Raw genomic sequence first — 21,029 nt, 5'->3', positions numbered from 1 at the left:
CTCCGCAACGGGAGAGGCCACAACAGTGAGAGGCCCGCGTACCGCAAAACAAACAAAGAAAAAAAAACAACACATTCTGCCCTCAAATTAACCCAGAAGCTGCCGAAGGTTCTCCGTCCTCAGTGCCGGGGACAATGCTGGTGGGCGCTATGGCCTCTTGGAGGGGACGGGAGCAGCACTGTGTCCCAAATGCAGGTGGCGGTGGAGCCCTTCTGGCCTCATCCCTATCGCATCCCCCCAGAGGCTGCTCTGGGGGCTGCACCCGCAAGGCCAACGCAAGCCCTCCTGTCTCCCACGCCGCGCGAAGCCCACGGGGGCAGGTGGGGGGCCGCGTGCCCCGCCCAGCCCCGCCTGGCACCTGCAGAGGCTCTCGGGGATCAGCTCCAGGCTGTTGTCGGCCGCCGCGAACTCTTCCAGGCTGGACAGCTTGCCAATGCCCGAGGGCAGCCCGTCGAAGTCCAGCTTGTTGGAGTTCAGGTACAGCCTCTTCAGCTTGGCCAGCTTGCAGATGGCCGACTAGAGGCGGCACGGGCAGGGGCGGGTCAGGGCCGGGCGCGGGGTGGCCGGCAGCCTCCCGCCCTCCCGGGGCCCCAACGCACGGGCAGTGAGGTCAGCTGGTTGCGGGACAGGTTCAAGGTCTCCACGTGCACCCACTGGTCGATACAGAGGGACAACTCTGTGATCTGGTTGCTGCTGAGATTCAGGCGCCGCAGGCTGGGGAGGGTGTACAGGCACTCGGGCACCCGCGTCAGGTCGTTGCAGGACAGGTCCACATCTGGGCGTGGGGTGGGCGCGTCAGTCGGGGCCCCTGTGGTGGGCTCCAGGGGCGGCAGGCCTGTGTGAACCCCGGCTCCCCCTCCTGGCTCTGTGGCCTCAGGTACAAGGCCTCACCTCCTGGTTTCTCAGAGAAGGGGGTCTACGCACAAAGGCTACGCGTAACTTGGTGTTACTCCCAGTCATCATGGTGACAATGGGAGAAGATGTGACAGAACCGCACCCCGTTCCCCCTAGAGATGCTCACTGAAGCAGGGTACCACCCCTTCCTCTGTGACGAAGTGAGGGGCTGAGGGGTCCCCAGGGACTGCCAACCTGCGAGGTGGCTCAGGCCCTCCAGGCTGGTGGGCAGGTTGCCCTGGGTGCGCTGTGTGTTCCTCAGGTGCAAGGTCTGCAGGGCCGTCATGGCCGGGAGCTGCCTGTGGGGAGACGCGGCGTTCAGGCCGGGGGCTGGGGCCCGGGGCCGAGCGGGCCCGCAGCACGAGGCCGACGGTGGCCGGGACGCGACCCCCAGCAAGGCCGGGGCCCTGGCGGGGAGGGCCAGGTGGGCGCCCACCGGAGCTGGGCGTGCAGCAGCGGGTTCCCGTTGAGCACGAGCGTCTGCAGGTGCACAAGGCGACGCATCTGGGGGGGCAGGCTCTCCAGGCGGTTCTCGCTGAGGTCCAGGAACAGCAGGTCGGTGAGGCTGATGAAGAGCTGGCTGGGGACGGCGTCGATGCTGCGGGCGGAGGGCTGCCGGGTCAGGGCCGCACTCCCACCTCCAGGACCGGCCCCGGACCGCCCAGCCCGCCCTCTGCGCACCTGTTGTGGCTGAGGTTCAGCACCAGCATGTTCTTGGCGTTCTCCAGCTCGCGAGGGCACTCCGTCAGCTGGTTGTGGCTCAAGTCCTGGGCGGAGGGGCGAGGCCGGGTCAGGGGCGTCAGGGCTGGTCCCACCCTGCCAGGCCTCCGCCGGGCTCGAGGGTCAGGACAGGCACTGAGAGGGGAGCAGAGGAGGGGGCTTCAGGGCAGAGAGAGACAGTGTGACCCCGGGCGGAAGGAGGCCTAGGTTAGGGATCTGACTCCAAAAGCGACCTTGGGCAAGGCACCGCCCCCTATAAATCTCAGGTGTCTGTGTCTGTAGAACAGGATCACCACGGCCCCAGGGTCCAGCGTAGTGGGTGGGCACTGAATGGTGGGGCTGGCACAAGGGCCAGGTGGCAGATAACCACTGACCAGAACCGAGAGGTCATCCAGCTTGAAGATATCATCGGGGACTCCGGAATTCTTCAGGCTGTTGGCTCGAGCCACGATGGCCTGGGGATACACCATGAGAGTCTGTGACTCCTAGCTTCCCCCCCCCAGGAGAAACAGGGATCGGGGGAGACACCACCTCCAGAAGTCCACCAAGGCCAGGTCTGAGTGCTCTCCCACTCTGGCTTTTGCTCATAATCTACTTGGCAAGCCTTTTCTAGACTACCAATGAGCTCCTATTTATACCTCAAAACCCAACTCAAATGTGCCCCAGAGCCCAGCACACGGAATCTCAGGAAACCTTTCCTGATGGAATAATCCCTCTTTCTCCCAACCCCAAAGGGCAAGACAGGGATAGAGCTCTGAGTTAGAGCTTCTAGTACAGAAGAAGGTTGAACCAAAGACAGGTCAGGGCTTCCCTGGTGGCGCAGTGGTTGAGAGTCCACCTGCCGATGCAGGGGACACGAGTTTGTGCCCCCCGGTCTGGGAAGATCCCATGTGCCGCGGAGCGGCTGGGCCCGTGAGCCACGGCCGCTGGGCCTGCGCGTCCGGAGCCTGTGCTCCACAACGGGAGAGGCCACAGCAGTGAGAGGCCCACGCACCGCAAAAAAAAAAAAAGTCAGAGCGCAGACTCAAAGCAAGTCCGTTTTCTCTCCGCTTAGGGCTGAAACTTGCTCACGCTTCCAAAGTGCAGGAAGCTAGTGCAGGATGGCTGGTGGGGAGGGGACAGGCCAGGTGATGGCAGCATGACTGCAAGTGACAAAAACGCTAACAAGAGCCACCGCTGCTGCTCCCTCAGCCCCAGCGTCTGTGTGGCGCCACCGTGTTGCTTCACGGCGGTCACTGCTGGACATCTCGGGAAGTGGAAGAACTCATCCAAGGTCATGCGGCCGGGAAGTGGCAGAGCTCAGATTTAAACTCGAGTCCAGACACTGTGCCCTTAACATCTCAGGGCTCCAACCTTGGATGGGAATAACCCTCGACGAGACCTGAGGGTCTGGGATGGGGGCTCCAAGGAGAGCAGAGGCCCAAGTGAACTGCCCCGCCCACCTGCCCTCCTGGACAAGCCCCGCCCTACCCCGGCTCTACCACTGCAGCTGTACGACCTGCCTCCGTGGCCAAGTGTCCTCATCTGTGAACTTGGAGGAGGTGAAGCTCACATAAGAAGCTCTCGTGAATCAGCTGGAACAGCGCTCAGCTGCTCACAGCTGCTATAATACTTGTTACTCAAACTGGGCGGCATTTGGGGTTTTTCAACGCTTCCCCCACGGTCACTCGACATGGCATTACTGCATGCTCTCCCCCCAGAGTGCGGGTGCAGACAGCTGCTGGCCCGACCCTCAGGCCCCGGCCCGAGGTCTGCGGCCTGGGGCGGCACTCACCCGCAGCGACGGCAGGCTGGACAGCTCCCCGTGGAGCGTGGTCAGGTTGTTGTGACTCACCGACAGGTGCTCCTGGGCAGGGACGGGGAGAGGGGCTCAGCAGGGCGGTGGGGCATCCACGGAGCCCCCATCTGCCACCACAACGCTGCCCCATCCAGGGGGCCCTCAGCTACAGAGGCCCAGTCCATTTCTGCAACTTCCCTCCCTCACAGACCCAGACTCTTCTTGCACACCTCCCGGGATGGGGTGCTCACTCCCTCTCCACCAGTTTTGCTGTGGTCAACATCCTCCTCTGTGATGTCTGTGTTCTGTGCCGTTTCTCCCCACCTGGCCAGCCCCATCCACAGCGACCCTCCCTGCCTGCCCAGAGCCTCTTACCAGCTTCTGCAGGGCGGCCAACTCCTCCGGCAGGTAGCAGAGGCCGGTGCGGTTTAGCTTCAGCCATCGCAGACTAGTCATGGCCTTGACATTCTCAGGGAAGTAGCCACCCTGAGGAGTATGTCGTGGTAAGGCTGGTCTGGGACAGGGTACCCTTGTTCTACCGCCCAGTGGCCCCCACTGCCCATGGAAGCCTTTGAGAGCAACAGTCACCTCTCACTAGCTGTGTGACCCTGGACAAGTCACTCTGCCACTCTATGCCTCAATTTCCTCGCCCATAGAATAGCACTAATAAAACTCCCTGATGACAAAAGCGTCGTAAGGAACGACTAATGGTCAGGACGGCTGCTGATCTAGAATCTGTCTCTCTTGCTGTGTTCTCGGCCCCAAAAAACCTTATTCCAGGTGCCACCCGCACACCTAGCTGTGTGGTTACATCAGCCAAATGCCTCTGCCTGGCATCCAGGCCCTGCCTGTGCTCCCGCCCTGCCATCAGCATACGGCCACTAGTAGCAAGGTCGACTCCCCTTGTAAGGCCCCAGCGCCCCACCCTGCACAGGCACAGCCTTACTCGTTAGTTCATTCAGCCCTTTGTTCCCCATATTCAAACGCCCACCTCGGGAGCCCCTGCCCTTGTGGCCGGGAGCCTGGGCAGCAAGGGCCTTCAGCGCCCCTGGCTGGTGTCCCCTTCCCCCTCCGGGCACATTCCCAGCAGGTGACTCAGACTCTCCCAGTCTGGAGAGGACACACGGGGACTCCAGATGAGCATGGTGGGGATGGGGGCAGAGAGAAGTGGCCACCTGTGCCTGGGGTCAAGTGCGCACACGTGGGTTAAACGCAGGAAGGCGGCCTGTCTCCTCGGCCCTGGCCCAACCCCCGACCCCAGCTACAGCTGGGGCCGCGGGACGCTGCCGACCCAGGCTCACGCTACACTGCCCCCAGCCTGAGCCTGCCCACACCCCACCCTGCAACCTGGACCATCCTCCAGGAGCCAGGCCAACTCTCGGGGCCTCGTCTCTGGTCACCAGCCCTAACCCTGCCAGTCTCATTTTCGGGCCTCCAGAACCACTGTGCCCCCCCAGTCCCCCCACTGGCTGGAGGGCTGGGCTCGGGTTCCTGGTGGCCCGGGTCAATCAGTCCAGCAGCTGCTCAGACAACTGCTACCCAAGCCCTCGCCCAGCTGCTCGACACCAACCTCTCCACAGCAACTAACCCCTGCCTCCAGAGGACTAGTTTTAAGCCCCTTCACCGGACGAGAAAGCGAGGCTCGAGGAGGGGAAGTGACTTGCCCAAGGCCACACAAGATGGGGGTGGCAGGCGGGGGCAGGGCAGAGCCGGCGGCGCGGCCGTGAGTCAGGGCCCGGCTTGGGCGTGTGACGTCACAGGGGAGGGGAGGGAGGACTGGGGAGGCGGGAGCAAGAGCTCCGACCCAGGCCACCAGCTGGCCGGGCGGGGCCAGGCGCCAGGCAGGGGCCCGGTGGGGGTTCCCCACGCACCCCGAAGCGGCTCCGAGACCCCGCGTGCGCCCGCCCGGCCCGCCCTGGGTCTCCTTCGCGGGCGCCAGACAGAGACCTAGGGGTGTCGGTTCGGGGCGGGGCCCGGGCGAGCCCGTCCGCGGTCCCGGGCGCGTAGAAAGCGGATGGGCGGGTTGCGGGGCCCGTTCGCCGTCCCGAGGCTCACCTTGAAGTCGTTGCCGCTGAGATCTACGCCGCGCACGAACGGCAACACCCCGGTAGCCTCCATGGCGGCGCTCGGCTGCTGGGAGCGGGGAGCGGGATGCCGGCGGGGCGGGGCGCACGGGGCGGGGAGCGCGGAGCCGGCGGGGCGGGGAGCGCGCTGGCCCCACCTCTCAGTCCGCCGCTGCCCAGCCCTAAGTTCCGGACGCGCCCGGGGCCAGCCCTTGGGGCGCGGGGACTCGAAGAGTACGGCGCACCTGTGCCCCGCAGGGCCTTCTCGACCCGCGGCTCTGTCCTCTTAGCTGGCCGGCGCCCAGGACCCCGGTGGTTCGGGCCCAACCTCGGGCGCGCGGGGGAAGCAGCAACAGGATGCCCGGGTCCTCGTTCCGAGCCTCGGGCCTCCTTCCGGGAGACGCTCGCTTGGGGTCAGCGCCCGCGCTCCTCGGCGTCCCCGCTCGGAGGCGACCCCCGGGTGCGCGGTTACGTGCCCGCTCGCCCCCCGAGGGAGGCGTCCCCGGGCCGGCACATGGCGGCCCCAGTAGGTGACAGGGCTAGTGTTCCCTTCACGGGAGAGGCGGCTGCAGACCACAGTGACCAAGGGCTCCGCTGGGTGCGTGCCCGGCGCGGAAAAGGCTCGCGTCTCTCTTAGCCGCGGCCGGGATCGCTGCCTTGCTTCTTTAAGACGGAGCGCGCCGGGGAGCTCCGCCCCGAGGAGCGCGCGGCCGCCATTGGCCGAAGCGGCCTCAGGGTGGCACGTGGGCGCGGACCTCGAGCGCTCCGATTGGAGCCGAGGCCTGCCCGTCTGCGAGCGCCGGGCTCTCGGCCGAACCCGGCCTCGGCGTTCGGCTCCTAGGTCCTCCACGTTCCATTCCTAGGCAGGCCCGTGGCGCGGCCCAAGCGGCCCCCTGCGTACCCCGGCCGGGGCGCCGAAGCAGCGACGCAGGTACGGCCGGGGCACGGGGCGTGGCCTCCGCCAGCCGCGCGGTCCCTGCCAGGAAAGGGGGCACCGGGGAAGAGCCGGGTCCGGGCAGAGGTCGAGTCGCGTCCTGGGTCCGTCCCGGCGTTCCCAGGGCCGCGGTGACCCTCGCGGCCGGGGCTTGGAGGAGGGGAGGCCCGGCCTCGCCCTCTCCCCTTCCTGTTTGGGGTCTGCGCGACCCAGCTCAGGCAGGCAGGGTCTTTGAGCGCTTTACAGCCTGGAGGCGGGTGGCAGTACTGATCCCCGACGAGGAAGCCGCCGCGGGGCCACGCTGGGTCACCCCCCCCCGGCCTTCTTGCCTATTTTTAGGTTGGGAGCGGGGTGGGGCGGGGTGCGGGGCTGCCGGCCCCACCTGGCAACCGAGCCCGGGCACCCGCCGCGAGCAGGGCGACAGAAGTCCTTGGGGTTGAGTTGGTTCTGAGCTCAGGGTCATCTGTTCGGGCGTCCTCAGCGAGACAGTCCTTTTTGGCCATCTGATTGGTCCCCTGGGCTTGTCCCCTGGTCACACCTCCTCAGTGCTTGGGACCTGAGGGCAGGTCCCCTGTAAGAATCTGAAGCTGGGGCTTAGCGCACTGGCCTGGCAGAGGTACCTGCCTTCCCAGCCCCACACTGGGGCTCCTCACGTTGGACCTTTCCTCACCCCACCTGCTCCATCTTACAGATGAGCGAACCTCATCTGGGGCATTCCGGCCCTCAGCTTACCTTGTTGCCTGGGCTCCCAGCAGCCGAGGTCGGCTTCCCACCCACCATTGTCCCAAGTACGAGAGGCAAGAGGCCCCTGTCCAGGGCACTGGGCGAGCCCTGTTTGTGGTCTTGAGTTACCCTGCTGCAGCGGGGCCTTCAACACTGGCAGAACCTGTTGACAGGAAGCTCCTGCCCCCAGGGCAGCCTGGGCCATCTCACTTGTCCTGCTCTCTGACCTGGTAGCATTGTCTCTGGGGGCTGCCTTGCTGAGATTTGGGGGGCAACTGGCCCCCTGAGCTTCACTGAGGTCCCCCCAAAGGCCTGAGTGGCTGTCCGGGGCAGGCTGCCTGGGACCTCAAGCCGTGGTCTTCTCTGGGCCTTGGTTTCCTCCTGCAGTGCCAGCCCTGGTTAGGAACCAAGATGAGGCCGCTCCTAGGACCTGGCCATAGGGGTGGGTAAGAGTCCAGAGGTTTTGCCGTTGTGGGTCTGAGTCCCCAGCACTCGCTGTGTGGGCCAGCAGCCCATTTCCTTGTAGAACGGGGGTGGTGTCGATAAGATCCACCTCATGGTCTTTTGCGACGTCGGGGGGCCTGGAGGGTGGGATGGGGGAGATCGTCCCCCTCCTCTGACCTGCCGTGGGCCTTGGGGCCTTGAGCCTCCGTCTGGGGGGGGTTGTTTGCAGCTGCCAATCTCCTCCCAAGAAACTCTGCAAGTGGCCCTTTCTCCTCAGAAATTCTCAGGAAGGCCCCTTGAGGGCTCGCCTCAGTGATCCCAGTGTGATGGCAGCCAGAGCACCTGCCCTGCTGCCAGGCTGGCCCCCTCGCTGAGCAGTCCCCGCACCCTGGCTCCCTCACAGGCACGCTGACCATGGCGGAGTTCTCCCAGAATCGGGGCAAGCGGCGTGACGGCGAGGTGCTGGGCGGTGCTGTGGACTTCCTTCTGGCCAACGCGCGCCTGGTTCTGGGGGTGGGCGGAGCTGCTGTGCTGGGCATTGCCACCCTGGCTGTGAAGCGGGTAAGGCTGGGCTGGCCCGGTGACCCCGGGGCTCCCAGAGCGGGGCGGCGATGGTGGGACTGCCCGAGGCCGCACCTGCCTCTACCCCACCAGCCTGGCTTTGCCCTCGGCTCTGCCGTTCCTGCCCGGGCTTCAGCTGTCTCATCTGTCACTCTGCCTGCAGCTCATCGACAGGGCCACCAGCCCTCGGGATGAGGATGACGCCAAGCGGGACTCCACGTGCCTGGAGGACAGCTGGCAGGAGCTGAGCCTGCTCAAGGCCACACCACGCCTCCAGCCCCAGCCGCGGCCCGCAGCCCTCAGCCAGCCCGTGCCACCCCCGGCCCCCTCACCCTCAGCCCCAGGTGAGTGGCACCCCTTTCTGTCTGACCTGGGTGGGTCCCCTTTTGGTGGTCAGGTTCAGGAGATGCAGCCAGGCCCTGCCCCTGACTGACCGTGTGACCCATTTGGGTCCCTCTTCCCCCAGGGCCACGGGCTCCCTGAGTGTTCAATGACGCATTTGTCTGTCCTTCCCCTCCTGGGTGGTGCCGAGGCGCCAGCCACCAGAACGCGTGGACCGTGCGGGGTGGCACTGGAGCAAGGTGGCAGCATTAGGACGGCGGGGCCCTCAGGCGGGGGCCAGTTTCCCACCCTGCGTGGAGCCGTCTCGGCCTCAGGGCGTAGGACGATGAGAACCCGTCATCAAGCGCTCGCTGTGCGTGAGGACCTGAGCTTGGTGCTTTCTCAGGTGGTCACGTTACAGTGCCTCTGACACGACCTCCCGCTCCTTCACTCTACAGAGGGGCCCGCAGACACAGATCCCCCGACGTCGCCTCAGCTCTGCTCCCCAGCACCGTCGGTGTGCCTGACGTTCCAGGAGAAGCTGCTGGCGTTCGAGCGGGACCACGTGACCATGCCAGCGGCCCACGTGGCTCTGGCCAAGCAGCTGGCCGGTGACATTGCCCTGGAGCTGCAGGCCTACCTGCGGAACAAGTTCCCAGAACTGCCCTTCGGGGCACTCGTGCCTGGCGGGCCGCTCTACGACGGGCTGCAGGCGGGGCTCGCCGACCCCGTGCGTCTCCTGGTGCCCCTGGTGCTGGAGCCTGGCCTGTGGAGCCTGGTGCCTGGTGTGGACACCGTAGCCCAGGACCCTCGCTGCTGGGCCGTGCGCAGGACTCAGCTGGAGTTCCACCCCCGCGGGAGCAGCCCCTGGGACCGCTTCCTGGTGGGCGGCTACCTCTCCCCCCGGGTCCTGCTGGAGCTGCTCCGCAAGGCCCTGACCGCCTCCGTCAACTGGCCAGCCATCGGCAGCCTCCTCGGGTGCCTGATCCGGCCGCGCGTGGCCTCGGAGGAACTGCTGCTCGAGGTGCAGCACGAGTGTCTGGAGCTCCCCGTGGCTGTGCTCCTGTCCACTGCCGGCGCCCAGGCCGGAGACCTCCTGTTGGCCTGGCCCCTGGAGGGGCTGGCCAGCAACCTCTGGCTGCAGGACTGGTACCCGGCAGAGGCCGCCCAGCTGCGGGCCCTGGATGAGCGCGACGCCGGGACCCGCCGGCGGCTGCTGCTGTTGCTCTGCGGCGTCTGTCATGGCCACCCGGCGCTGGGGCGGCTGGGCCGCGGCCCCCTGACCCAGGTGGTTCTGCACCTGGGCGAGCAGGAAGCGGACTGGGCTGAGGAGGCCCTGGCGGAGCACTTCCTGCAGGCCCTGGAGTTGCTCGTCGGCAGCCTGGAGCGGGCCAGCCTGCCCTGCCACTTCAGCCGTGGTGTGAATCTCCTGGACGGCCTGCGGGAAGAGGACATCGACGACATGGGCTGTGCGCTGTACTGGGGCCTGCAGGCCCCCGAGGGGCTGCTCTAGAGGCGCGGGCCCAGGTGGACGCCTCCCTCCAGGGCGTCGAGAGCACCCTGCCCTTGCTTTTACCCCGAACGGGTCAGCGCGAGCTTGGGCGGCCCGCACTCGCACTCACCCCTCGGCCTGCGGTAGCCACAGTGAGTCCCGGGCAGGGGTAAGGTTGCCTCTGTTTTTCTGTCCCAAGGGTGAGTCACGCTTCCCTCAGGTACAGGCTCCTCCAGGCTGCTGGTGCTGGGCGGTGGGCACGGCCTGTGGTCCCCCAGGAGCCGGAGTCGCCTGGAACCCTCGGGATGCAGCTTTTGGCTGGCTGACAGGCTGGCGTTTTCCATGCTGTGTGTCTGGTTTGCTCTCTAACGTGGGCCAGTGGGGGCTCACCTGGGGGAAGGCCCTTCTCCAGCTGGGGGAGCTGAGGGTGTGTGTGCTGCCCACCTGGCCCGGAGCTGAGGGTGTCCCCTGGCTGCTGCTGGGCCCAGCCCCCGCGGTGTTGGCACCAGCCGCACTCGCTGACTGCACTCTCCCTGAAGCTGGCTGGGTCGGGGGGAGGTTGTCTGCCTCCCCTCCCAGGTGTCTCTCCTCGCTCTGGTATCCTTTCTGCTGAAGCAAAGCTATGCCTCAAGAACTGTGAACTAGAATAAAAAGGAAAACTTCAAACGTCCACGGGACTCACGTTGGGCTCTTACATGCAGCCACTTGAGGTTCTGTAAAGTTGACCAGAGGAGCTTGGGATCAGCCTGGAGGCGATGGATTGAATTAGAAAAGTCGGTTACGTGGGGGGAGGATGTTACAGGATCCCCAGAGCGATGTCTTGCTTTAGTAACGGAACCAGCTGGCCAGGGTTCTGTTTCTTCTCCAAAGCCTGCCCCCTGGAGCCCACTGTGCTTTCCGGGACGGGCGGGGCTGCCACACAGCCCTTCGGCCAGCACTGTGAGTGTGCAGAGAAACGTGGCCCCAGAAGTGGAGGGCAGGACCCCGCGTCTCGGTGTCCCCATAGGAGCCATGGCCATGGCTAACTTCCTGTCACCACACATGGCAGACGAGGCCGGAGAGGGCTTGGGGCCACGTGTGCTGGTGGTGAGGCCACCGCAGCTGTGCCAGGCCTGTGCTGCTTCTCCTTCCCATCCCGTGTGTGTCCCCCTTCCAACTGGGATTAGGGACAAGAAGTGGGGACAGGCTCGGAGGCCTCCCTTGGTCGAGGGCCAGCACGGGCCAGAGGAGGTGCTAGTGTGTACCTCTGGGTGCAGGGCCCTGCCTCGTGGGTGTTCACACAGTCTCGGTCTCCGAGCACAGAGGGTCACAGGGCAGGAGACTGGCTTGCCCGAGGGCCGTTAGGTCACTTGACTCAGGAGCTCCCTGGCCTGAGTGCTCGCAGCGGTGAGCAGCTGTGATGGCAGCGGAGGGTCAGCAAGGGGGCAGGCTGGAGGCGGGGCGGCCTCGGCCCCCTCCCCTATAAAACAGGGGTTCCAGAGTAGCTGCTTCACAGGCAGCAGCGGGAGCGTTAACCCAGCACAAAGCGAGGCACCCCCGACCCAGAGGTCCTGGACACAAGGTCCAGCATCACTGAACCCGAGCGCGCCAGGACTCCGCTGCAGGCCTGTGTCCAACCAAGGTTGGGGGTCTTGGGCGCCGATGGGTGAAGGGCTGGCCAGGCGTGGCTGGGGAGCAGTCGGGACGCAAGTGGGGTCAAGGCCCCTCTCAGACGACCCGACCCCACTCGCGGGCCCTCTGGCGGCTTCCTGCTTCAGGTAGGTCTCCGTTTCCCCTCATACCATGATTTCAGTAAGAAAAACCCAGAATTAACTAAAGAGGAGAAACGAGGTGCTTGGGGCAACGTCCCCTGTCCAAGGCCAGCATCTGGCACGCGGTCGTGCTGGGGCCTCCACGGTGGCCGCTGCCCAGCTTTGCTCTCACCCCTTTAATGAGGGCGGTTCTGACCTGGGAGTTGCAGACCCTTCAGCTGAACTGGGCAGTCCTCGTCCCTGGCTTTACCAAGTGACCCAAAGCCAGGAGCACGGCGGTGATTCCACCTGCCAGAGTGAACAGACGGCCGGTGCAGGTGGGAAGAGTAGCGCAAAAGGGCAAACAGACACTGACCTACAGCTTCACCATCTACACCCGTTACAAGGCAGCTCAGCAACGAGTCATTCCGCGCACGAGACGCACCCTTTCTGGGTGAGCAGGAATGAGCAGGACCCCTCGGGACCACTGCGGCCAGTCCATCAACTGGGCACCACTCGTGCCCCAGAGCTGACCCAGCCAGTGGTATCAGGCGGCGCTATTACTAAGCAGAAAAAGCACTGACGAAAGTCTGCACAGGAACATTCTCGCTGAGGACTGCAGGCGAAGTGGGCGCACCGTGCTCAGGTCCCCAGAGGTCTCGCCAAACCTCCTGGCGGTGTTGCAGTCAGCAAGCCAAGCCGGAAAACCACCCCCAAGGCCCGGGGGGCCCTGACGGGCGGGGCTGGAGCTGGACGGGAGAGGGAAGCTCTCGGCCCTAATCTAGGGCCCCTGCCCCACCTCTGTCCCGTCCCCTCCAAGACAGCGGCCTTCAGCCTGGTTTAAGTCACGTGTGTCTGATGCATTTGCATTCTTTTGTTTTTGACCACGCTGCGCAGCATGTGGGATCTCAGCTCCCGGACCAGGGATGAAGCCCACACCCCCTGCGTTGGAAGCAGAGTCTTAACCACTGCACCACCACGGAAGTCCCCGCGTTTGCATTTTAAAGTACATTTTTCTTTTGTAGTCAGAAAAAATAATCTTGTAAAAAACCCCAGTAACGTTACAGTTTGGTGGCACTTAGTTTACTGAGGACAGACGCTGAGGCTGTGGGGACAACACCGAAGGCCGGCGCGGGGCACCCGGGACGCTGCTCTGGGTCCTCTTGGCACTGCCGCCCGTTTCCTGAGACAGCAGTTCAGCTCGCGGGGGCCTCAGGCTCACTTGCCTGTGTGACTTCACAGCGAAGCTTTCCAGGCCGACCCCGCACCCCCGCCCAGCGTGAACGCTGCTGGTGTAGCAGGGACGGTGCACCCCTGCCCCCTGCGGAGCCGGCCCCTCCCGCCTGCAGGCTGGACGCGGCATAGGACCCCCAAATCTGCGGTCCTGGAGGGAAAGGCGGCTGATCCACCCCGGGGGCAGTGGGTCCTCCACCCAGCGTCCTGAGAGGAAAACCCCCTCACAGCTTCCGTCACTGTGACCAGGACGACGGCAACCCTCACCCCCAGAGAGGCCACCAGGCTCGGCAAAGGCACAGCCTAGGAGCACAGCAAGAGGTGGCCAGCAGGACCCCTGTCCCACCCGGCAGCTCTGGTCCTCGTGTGCACAGGAGCACCCTGCGGAAAGACTAAAATCCACAGATGCGTTCAGCATCGTTCGACTCAACAACAAAAGCACAAACACTGAAAAATGGGCAAAGGACTTGCAAAGGCATTTCTGCAAAGATACGTGAAAGGCCACGTGAACACTGAAAGGATGCTCGACTTCAGTGGTCATTAGGAAGATGCAAGTCAGAGCCACGAGACACCACCTCAGGCCCACGAGGATGGCCACAATTAAAAGAAAAAAAGGGGGGGCTTCCCTGGTGGCGCAGTGGTTAAGAATCTGCCTGCTAACGCAGGGGACACAGGTTCGAGCCCTGGTCTGGGAAGATCCCACATGCCGCGGAGCAACTAAGTCCGTGCGCCACAACTACTGAGCCTGCGCTCTGGAGCCCGCGAGCCACAACTACTGGAACCCGCACACCTAGAGTCCGTGCTCCGCAACAAGAGAAGCCACCACGAGGAGAAGCCCGCGCACCGCAACAAAGAGTAGCCCCCGCTCGCCGCAGCTAGAAAAAGCCCGCGCACAGCAACAAAGACCCAACGCAGCCAAAAATAAAATAAACAAATTTATAAAAAAAAAAAGAAAAAGGGGGAAATAAGCACTAGCAAGGATGCGGAGAAATAGGAACCCTCGTACATTGCTGGTGAGAATGTAAAATGGTGCAGCTGTTGTGGTTCTTCAAAAAATTAAACACAGAATTTCACGACCCAGCACTCCACTCCTAGGTGTAGATCTGAAAAGAATATAGAACAGGCGTTCAAATACTTGTACGTGAAGGTTCACAGCCACACTGCTCACAACGGGGCCCATGCACACAGCGGACTAGTTCAGCTGTAAAAAGGCACAGAACACCGACACGCAACCACAGGGGCGACCCTGGAAGACACGCCACTCAGAGAAAAGCAGACACACGGCCCATGGGCCGCACGGTTCCGTCTGTGAAATGGCCGGCACGCGTAAAACCACAAAGTCGACTGGGCTGCGGGCCGACCACACCCACCGCCCGGACGCCCCAGGGGCGACTGCGGGCACCCCGCCCCCCGCCAGGGCACAAGGACTGGTCTGAGTGAAGGGTTTGGGGCTGGGAGTCCCAAGACCTGAGGACAGTTCATTTCTCCACTAGCAGGGTGACGCCGGCAGCCTGTCCTCCAGCTCTCTGTCGAAACCACGGAGCGAAGCCGACCTGCTTCTGCTCGGCTCCCAAGGCTCTCGGGAGGCGGGCGAGGCGCACCGAGACCTCTGCAGGGTGTGGAGACGGGAAGCGTCGGAGTCTTGCACCGGCGGCTCTTCTCTGCCCCAGAGGACAGCGGTGCGGCCGGGGGAGGCCACTGGGGCCAGAGGATGGCAAGAGGACCCAGGCACTGCCCGGGGTCCTGCAAGTGCCCGTCACTCCTGCCAACTCTCACCAGACGCTACACCATCACCCGCCAGGGTCAAGGGGTAGAATCCTTTATTGAGGCACATGAGCTGTGGGGCGTCCTGGCCACAGCAGCTTCGAGAAAGAGGGATAACCCTTCTGTAGACACAACTTCTGAACAGGGGATCCCTGCCGTCCTACCCGTTCTCAGGACGTCTGTGGAGGGAGGCCCCTCAAGGGCCGGGCTGATTCCCGCTAGGGCGCCGACAGCACGGCCCCCGTGGATCGCAGGGGGCAGCCTCCATGGCGTCTCAGCTGTGGCCATGGCCGTTCCTGAGCCCCAGACACAGGGCCGCTGTCCACCAGGCGTGGCCTTCTTGAGAGAGCGGTCTGGACCCGGACTCCTTAGAACACAGGTCACACTCCAAGAGCAGCCACTTTCCTCAAAGCCGCCCTGGCAGCGCAGGGCCACCTGGCCCTGGAGAAACGGCTCGTTTCCCGAGACAAAAGCAGCAGGTGGAGGCAGTGGCCCCCTTGGCCCTACCCTGCCCTCATCTGTTCTGAGGACAGAAGGGACGGGTGTGTCCAGGCTGGTGGCAAAGGCTGCACTTCCGGGGTTTCTTGGCCGCGGACCCGGCGTCCGAGGAACCAGCCTGGGCCCTTTTGCTTCTGGCCTCCGGCTCCCGGCTTCCTCCTCTGGCTCCTGCCCAGGGGGGGCCTCCAAAGGTCCCTGCGGGGAGAGCGAGGGGAGAAATGAGTGTGGACGGCAGAGCCCCAGCCCTGGAAGGGAACCCGTGTCACCTACACGCAGAAGCAGGGACCAAGCAAGCAGCCCCCTGAGCGCGTGCAGAGCCCGAGCTCTGGGCCCTTCCAGTCCTCCAAGAGCCTCACAGTACTGGCCGCCCCATCACCCAGGACAAATGACCAGGCAGCCCAGAGACCAGACACCACCTCCGCCCACCGGGAGCCCTTGTGTGTCTGCCGTGAGCGCCGAAGGACAACATCCCGCACGGCACTAGCGTCTCCAGCCTCCGCCTGCCCCAAGCCTCTGGGTTCTCCCTGTGTGTGCAGACCTGCCGCACGTGTGCTAGAGTCACAGTTTCAGGCTAACACAGACCCTAGAAGGGTGGGCAGGTGCCCATCTTACGGAGGAAACAGGCTGAGAAGCCGCACCAAGTGGTTCAAGGTCACACAGGTGGGCCCCAAGAGAAAGCTCCCGCCAGGCTCCCTCACGCGTGACCAGGCTTCCGCGTGTCCTGGAGGGGCCAGGTGCCTTCAGGTGCGTCATTCACCTTGACCCAGCGTCCAGCAGCAGTCCTCCCCACACCCATCCGTGGGGCGCCAACCCAAGCTGTGTAACCCAGGGCAGGAACCAGGTATCAGGGCCAGGGCCTCCGTCTTACAGGATGAGGCTCCGATACAGAGCCCTCCAGGTTTACAAAGGCGGGAGGAGCGCAGGGCTACGGGAGCAGGCGGACCCAGGAGCCAGGCCTGGGCCGTGTCGCTGTGTGACCCCGACAGGTCCCGCCACCCGTCTGGGCCTCGCCCTCCTCTCCTGTGAGTCGCAATCACAACCGCCACCCGATGAAGGTGAGAGAAGACACACAGATACAACGGCGTGGCGCCCGGCACACAGCAAGCTGCCCGTGACCTTGCAGGAGGCGTGACTGAGCGGGGAGGGGGAGCAAGGCAACCCGTGCCCCCACCCCACCACCCCTGCCCTCCTCGGGCAGGCCCTGTGTGCCCCCTCACCTGGGGCCACGTTCTCGTCCACCCACTGGAAGAAGCCGCACTGCTGCTCCCGGGGCTTGGCGCACGTGTGGAACTGGCGCCCCTTGTTGGGCCCGTCCTTCTGCACAGTGCGCGTGACAGCGGGCTGGCTGCACAGGCAGCGTGCGCCGCCGCCACCATCGCCGGGGCTTCCGGGCCCGCCCAGGGGCTTCCCTGAGCCCGGCGGGCGTCCCAGTGAGCCGCCCGGGGGTCTGGGCACCTCGGAGGGAGGCCCCCCTGCTTCTGGGTGGCCGCTGTCGGCCCAGAGGAAGAAGTTGCAGCCGCCGCCGCTGCACTTGTAGAACTGGCGGCCCTGGTTGGGCCCCTCCTTCCGGACGGTGAGCAGCAGGGCCTCCCGGCCACAGTTGCAGGTCACCGAGTTGCCTTCGCCCTCGGCGGCGGGCAGGGGCGCAGTCCTGGCCAGAGCATTCGAGGGCCTGATGGCAGGAGGCTGGGGGTGGCCGTGCTGGCTGCTGCCCATTCTGTCCAGGGGCTGGCTGGCCTGCAGGTGGCCGGAGGGCTGGCTGACCGGCTGGCCAGCTCGGGTGGGCCCCCGTGAAAACCTGAGGTCCAAGATCTCCCTCAGGGTCTCGTCACAGCCACCAACGCAGCCGACAAATTCCAGTGGCATGGTTGGGGGAAGGCTGCCTCGCTTAAACTTGAACTTCAACCTAGTGAGGCCAGAAGATGAGAAAACACGTTAACTACCGGGTGCGAGTCTTCTTGGTCCACACAGGGCTGTGCCCACCCCACCTAGGAAAGCCACGCAAGGCGCAGCCAGCCCGGCCCCTGCGGTCGCACAGGAGCGCAGAGCAGGAGGGAGATGAGCTCTAAGGCCCATCACCCGCCAGAACCCAGGAGCCTCTGGAAGGTGCGCCTCCCTGTGCCCCAGTTCAGCGTGGTCCAGGGCCTCTCAACGTGACGGTACACTGCTTGGTAGCGGCACTAGGATGCACGCGGGCTTTGCTCTCATTCTCCTGTGTGCATGCATTAGGGTTTTCCAGAAGCTCCGAAACGCACAGTAAACTCAGCAGACTGACTGCAGATGGAGAGCTGAGAATCCTACCGTCTCCTGTTAAGCCAGACCGTTAAATTGGCAAAAATGGAAAACAATGCAATCTTCCTCTCGTTTTTTTCTTTTTTGAAAATAAGTACATTTTATTCTAAAAACATGTTCACTTATGTTAGAACGCATTTGTTACAAACACGTTAATAAACATTTTAAACGATGCCTCCACCTTAGCTGAAAACGTGGTAGAATCGTTATAAGTATTAACTCACAACAGAAGCTCTCTGGGTTCCTCCGTGATTTCTGAGAGTTGAAGGGGTCCCATGACCAAAGGTCTGGGGACCAGCCCTAGGCGCGGGCCTGGGGCTTTCTGGAGGAGACCACCTTCCTCAGCCTCCGCGTCAGCCCACGGTAGGAGAGGCGGGGAAAGGTTGGGCTCCTCCAGGAGGTGCCAAGGAATGAGGGCCCCCAGGGATGGCACCCTGTGCCCATCCTGCAGGTGCCTCAGCCCCCAGCTCACCTGTAAACGGGGTGTGGCTGACACACTGGACACACGCTCCCGTCCCTGCTGGCCTCCAGCACACTGTCCGGGAACCACACGGCCGAGCGACATTCCGGGAACCCCGTGCAGCTGAGGTAGAACCTGGGGAGTGAGGGCCGGGGTCACACAAGAGCTGCCGGAGACAGCTCCAGCTGATGACATGGGACACTCATGGTTCTGGAAGACACGGTGGTCACTGACACTGAGTGACAGGAAAACCAGCCTGCATTTACGTCCCTGAAATCCCCACAGTCATACTGCTGACGCCTCTTCCTGCTTAAAAACAGCCAAGCCGCTGCCAGCGCCCAGACCACGGCAGGGCCCCGCTGGCCCCTGGGTGCTCCCTGAGCCCGCCTAGGCCTCCGGCAGCCTGGACACCTGCCCAGGCTGCACATGCTGCAGAGAATCCGATCCTCCCCCTCCCTGCAGCTTTGTGAGGAGGAAAACGGGCTCAGTGGGTCAGCAACCAGTGGGGTCCGCATCGCCGTCCACACACAGGGCGAGCGCCATCCATCCCCAGGGGACAAGCCCCGCCCTCACCAGCCCCCCACCCGCCCATTCCCACAGGGCCTCACACCCCCAGGGCCACCATTCCAGCCCCAACGCCCAGTCCAGGGGCTGGTGAAGCAGGCCTGCATCTAAATAGCAACGTGGGAACAAAAGGATGGGCCCTGCACAGCCTCTGGTGCTGGGCTGCAGGGGTGGGGTGGGGCGGGGCGGGGGGCGGGGCCGGGAAGGCACAGCTGGGCACTGACCCGCCGCTCTTCCTGGTCTTGAGGACCATGTCCTTGCCGCACTGTGGGCACTTCCTGACGGGCTCTGGCACAGCTGGGAAGATGGCTTCTTGCTGGGCCAGCTCCACCCCTGCCCCAAAGTACTGCGACAAGGCCTCGTCCAACCTGAAGAACCAGCAGAGCATTTACCGCGTGAGCACGCACGACCCGGGGAGCCGGCCAGTCAGCCAGAGGCCTGAGGTGGAGCACCGGGAACAGGGCGCCGTGCTGGCCAAGCAGCCGGCTCCTCCAACCCGCGGCTCCCAGGAGGGATCCAGCCGCAGGCAGGCGCTTCTGCCTCGCCACTAGCCCCACAGCAAGCAAACAAGACGGCCCGGCTGCACACACACCCGAGTGTGGGTCTGGCATCAAGTTTAAACTAGCGCATGCATTTCTTTTCAAAGTTGGTACGGGGTTAGGAAACGTGTTACTTCTAACAGAATACACACATGCTACTTCTTACAGCCACCTCCCAGTGCCCTAGAGAACAGCGGGGTGCACACCAGCACCCGGTGAACCCACCCACGAGGCTGTGCTGCCTGCTAACTCAGGACAGGATGGAAAGGGCGTTTCCAAAGCCAACAGCCCAGAGAAACTGGACCAGGTCTTTCTGGTTACGGTCTCCAGACTGGCAAGGCTCTGCAGCGGGAACCAGCCAAACCCGGGAGGAAAGCCTGGAGGGGCCATGGCCACCGGCGAGGGTGAGCTGCCTGGCGGGAACAGCGGCATCTGGGGCACGCCGTCACCGGGGCTGAGCGGGCTTGCACAGGAGAGCAGGCCCGTACTCACCTCTGGGCTTTGGCCATGGCTTCGATGAAGACCTGCTTGTACTTCTGCACCTGCTGCTGCAGGACCACGAGCTTGTCCTTCTTCCCCTCGCAGATGAGCTTCAGGTCAGCCTCCAGCTCGGCCCGCAGGTCAGGCTTGGACATCTCGTAGCCCATGGAGTCATAGCCTGTGAACAAGGGCAGCATCGTGTGGCTCGGACACACCCACGGGGCTTCAGTGACACCCCGCCCTCTGCCCAAGCTCGAGTCCCCGGCTCCTCACCTTCCACAAGCCCCATGCCCAGGTGCCCGGGGAGAAAGCGCTTGTCTGGCGTGAGCCCGACGTACATTCGGGCCTTGATGGTCTCGATGTGCTCCGCGTGCGTCGCGTCGGTACCTGCAGGCCACCCTTGTCACTCAGACTAACCCACGCCCCAACCCCGCGCAGCCCCCCTCCTCTGCCTGGACTTCCTGTTGCAGGTGACACACCTCCACTCAGAGCCGGCCACGTGGAAACCACAACAGCAGCCTCCTCTCCCCCACGTCCACACACTCCAGCTGTCAAGCCCAGCTTGGAAATCCCTTCTGTAAGCCCCCCTGCCCCCCGCCACGTGTCAGGGCCCACATCACTCGTCCACATCATTACAACGTCCCTGGTCTCCTGGCTGCTGGTCTCTTCCTTCACCCAGCCCACTCTTTATGCCACAACCAAGGGGATCTTCTGAAATGTAGCTCTGCCACCAACGAAATGCAAATCAAAACCACAAAGAAATACCACTTCACTCTTACTGGGACAGGTACAACCCAAAAGACAGAGAGCGGCAAATGTTGGTGAAACCCCCGACTCTTGCATGGATTGTAAGATGGTGCAGCCGCCGTGGAAAAGTCTGGAGACTCCTCATAGTGTTAAACACAGAGTCACCATGTGACCCCTCAATTCTGCAACAGGGATGTCCCAAGAGAACTGAAATCACGTCCACACAAGAACCTCTACACAAATATTCATAGCAGCACTATGCACAGTAACAAAAAACTAGAAACAACCCAAATGTCCACAAGTCGATGAATGCACAAACGAAATGTGGTCCATCCACACGACGGAAGAGGTTTGGTGGTGAAAAGGAGCGAAGCACTGAGACGCTACCTGGACGAGCCCGCAGAGCAGGCAACGTGGGACGCCAGGTGCAGAAGGCCACACACTATGTCGTTCATTGATAAGAAATGTCTAGGACAGGCACATCCACTGAGGCAGAAAGATGAGGGCTGGGGGGCTGCAGGGGAGGGGGACAGCTAACGGGCATGGGGCTTCTGAGGTGACGAAAATGCTCTGAAGTGGACTGTGGCCATGGCTGCACAATTCCATGAATCTACTGAACACTGGACTGTACCTCTGAGCTCAGTAGAGTGGACGGTGTGTGAATTATGTCTCAATAAAGCTGTTACCACTGCTTCAATGTAGGTCTGTGAGCTCCTTTCTTAGAAACCTCAGGCGGCTCTCTGCTGACCTCGGGCACATCCGACCCCTGAGCCCGGTGTCCAGGCCCTGCAGA

At 63.6% G+C, this 21,029-nt stretch overlaps 3 protein-coding genes across 9 annotated transcripts in view; 1 reads left to right on the top strand and 2 right to left on the bottom strand.

The window, feature by feature from the left end:
- The window catches only part of FLII (FLII actin remodeling protein), a 13,184-nt gene extending 6,976 nt beyond the window's left edge, over positions 1 to 6,208 (bottom strand). Inside the window, exons 1-9 of one of the 2 annotated variants that reach the window (XM_030861213.3) lie at positions 5,447 to 6,208; positions 3,767 to 3,877; positions 3,389 to 3,460; positions 1,989 to 2,069; positions 1,576 to 1,661; positions 1,331 to 1,492; positions 1,090 to 1,193; positions 600 to 775; positions 359 to 516 (exon numbers count right to left, since the gene is read on the bottom strand). In XM_030861213.3, coding sequence (XP_030717073.1) covers positions 359 to 516; positions 600 to 775; positions 1,090 to 1,193; positions 1,331 to 1,492; positions 1,576 to 1,661; positions 1,989 to 2,069; positions 3,389 to 3,460; positions 3,767 to 3,877; positions 5,447 to 5,509 — 1,013 coding nt within the window. In that variant the 5' untranslated portion in view covers positions 5,510 to 6,208. The remainder of the gene's footprint in view (positions 1 to 358; positions 517 to 599; positions 776 to 1,089; positions 1,194 to 1,330; positions 1,493 to 1,575; positions 1,662 to 1,988; positions 2,070 to 3,388; positions 3,461 to 3,766; positions 3,878 to 5,446) is intronic. The other variant, XM_030861212.3, reaches the window with a different exon arrangement.
- On the top strand, positions 5,182 to 18,350 carry MIEF2 (mitochondrial elongation factor 2). 3 transcript variants are annotated; one of them, XM_030861224.2, is made up of 4 exons: positions 5,182 to 5,498; positions 7,959 to 8,116; positions 8,280 to 8,460; positions 8,896 to 18,350. In XM_030861224.2, exons 2-4 carry the CDS (start codon positions 7,970 to 7,972, stop codon positions 9,948 to 9,950), a joined length of 1,383 nt encoding a protein of 460 aa, XP_030717084.1. In that variant the 5' UTR covers positions 5,182 to 5,498; positions 7,959 to 7,969; the 3' UTR covers positions 9,951 to 18,350. The 3 variants fall into 3 exon arrangements, with proteins under 3 accessions (XP_030717084.1, XP_060146626.1, XP_030717083.1); XM_060290643.2 differs by lacking the exon at positions 5,182 to 5,498 and adding an exon at positions 5,600 to 5,914; XM_030861223.2 differs by lacking the exon at positions 5,182 to 5,498 and adding an exon at positions 5,600 to 6,385.
- Positions 12,732 to 21,029, bottom strand: part of TOP3A (DNA topoisomerase III alpha) — a 27,585-nt gene continuing 19,287 nt past the window's right edge. The window contains exons 14-20 of one of the 4 annotated variants that reach the window (XR_009560371.2): positions 19,763 to 19,876; positions 19,502 to 19,667; positions 18,695 to 18,838; positions 17,919 to 18,041; positions 16,372 to 17,060; positions 14,821 to 15,349; positions 12,732 to 14,501 (exon numbers count right to left, since the gene is read on the bottom strand). Coding sequence is in view for 1 of the 4 variants with exons in the window: in XM_030861225.3 (XP_030717085.1) it covers positions 15,171 to 15,349; positions 16,372 to 17,060; positions 17,919 to 18,041; positions 18,695 to 18,838; positions 19,502 to 19,667; positions 19,763 to 19,876 (1,415 nt within the window). In the remaining 3 variants the exon portion in view is untranslated. Of the gene's footprint in view, positions 15,350 to 16,371; positions 17,061 to 17,918; positions 18,042 to 18,694; positions 18,839 to 19,501; positions 19,668 to 19,762; positions 19,877 to 21,029 lie in introns of all 4 variants that reach the window. The other 3 variants (XR_009560370.2, XR_009560369.2, XM_030861225.3) reach the window with 3 other exon arrangements.

The sequence above is a fragment of the Globicephala melas genome, chromosome 20 (assembly GCF_963455315.2).
Source record: "Globicephala melas chromosome 20, mGloMel1.2, whole genome shotgun sequence".
NCBI lineage: Eukaryota > Metazoa > Chordata > Mammalia > Artiodactyla > Delphinidae > Globicephala > Globicephala melas.
The sequence above is the reverse complement of the archived record's forward strand: the minus strand, read 5'-3'. Positions and strand labels throughout refer to the sequence as shown.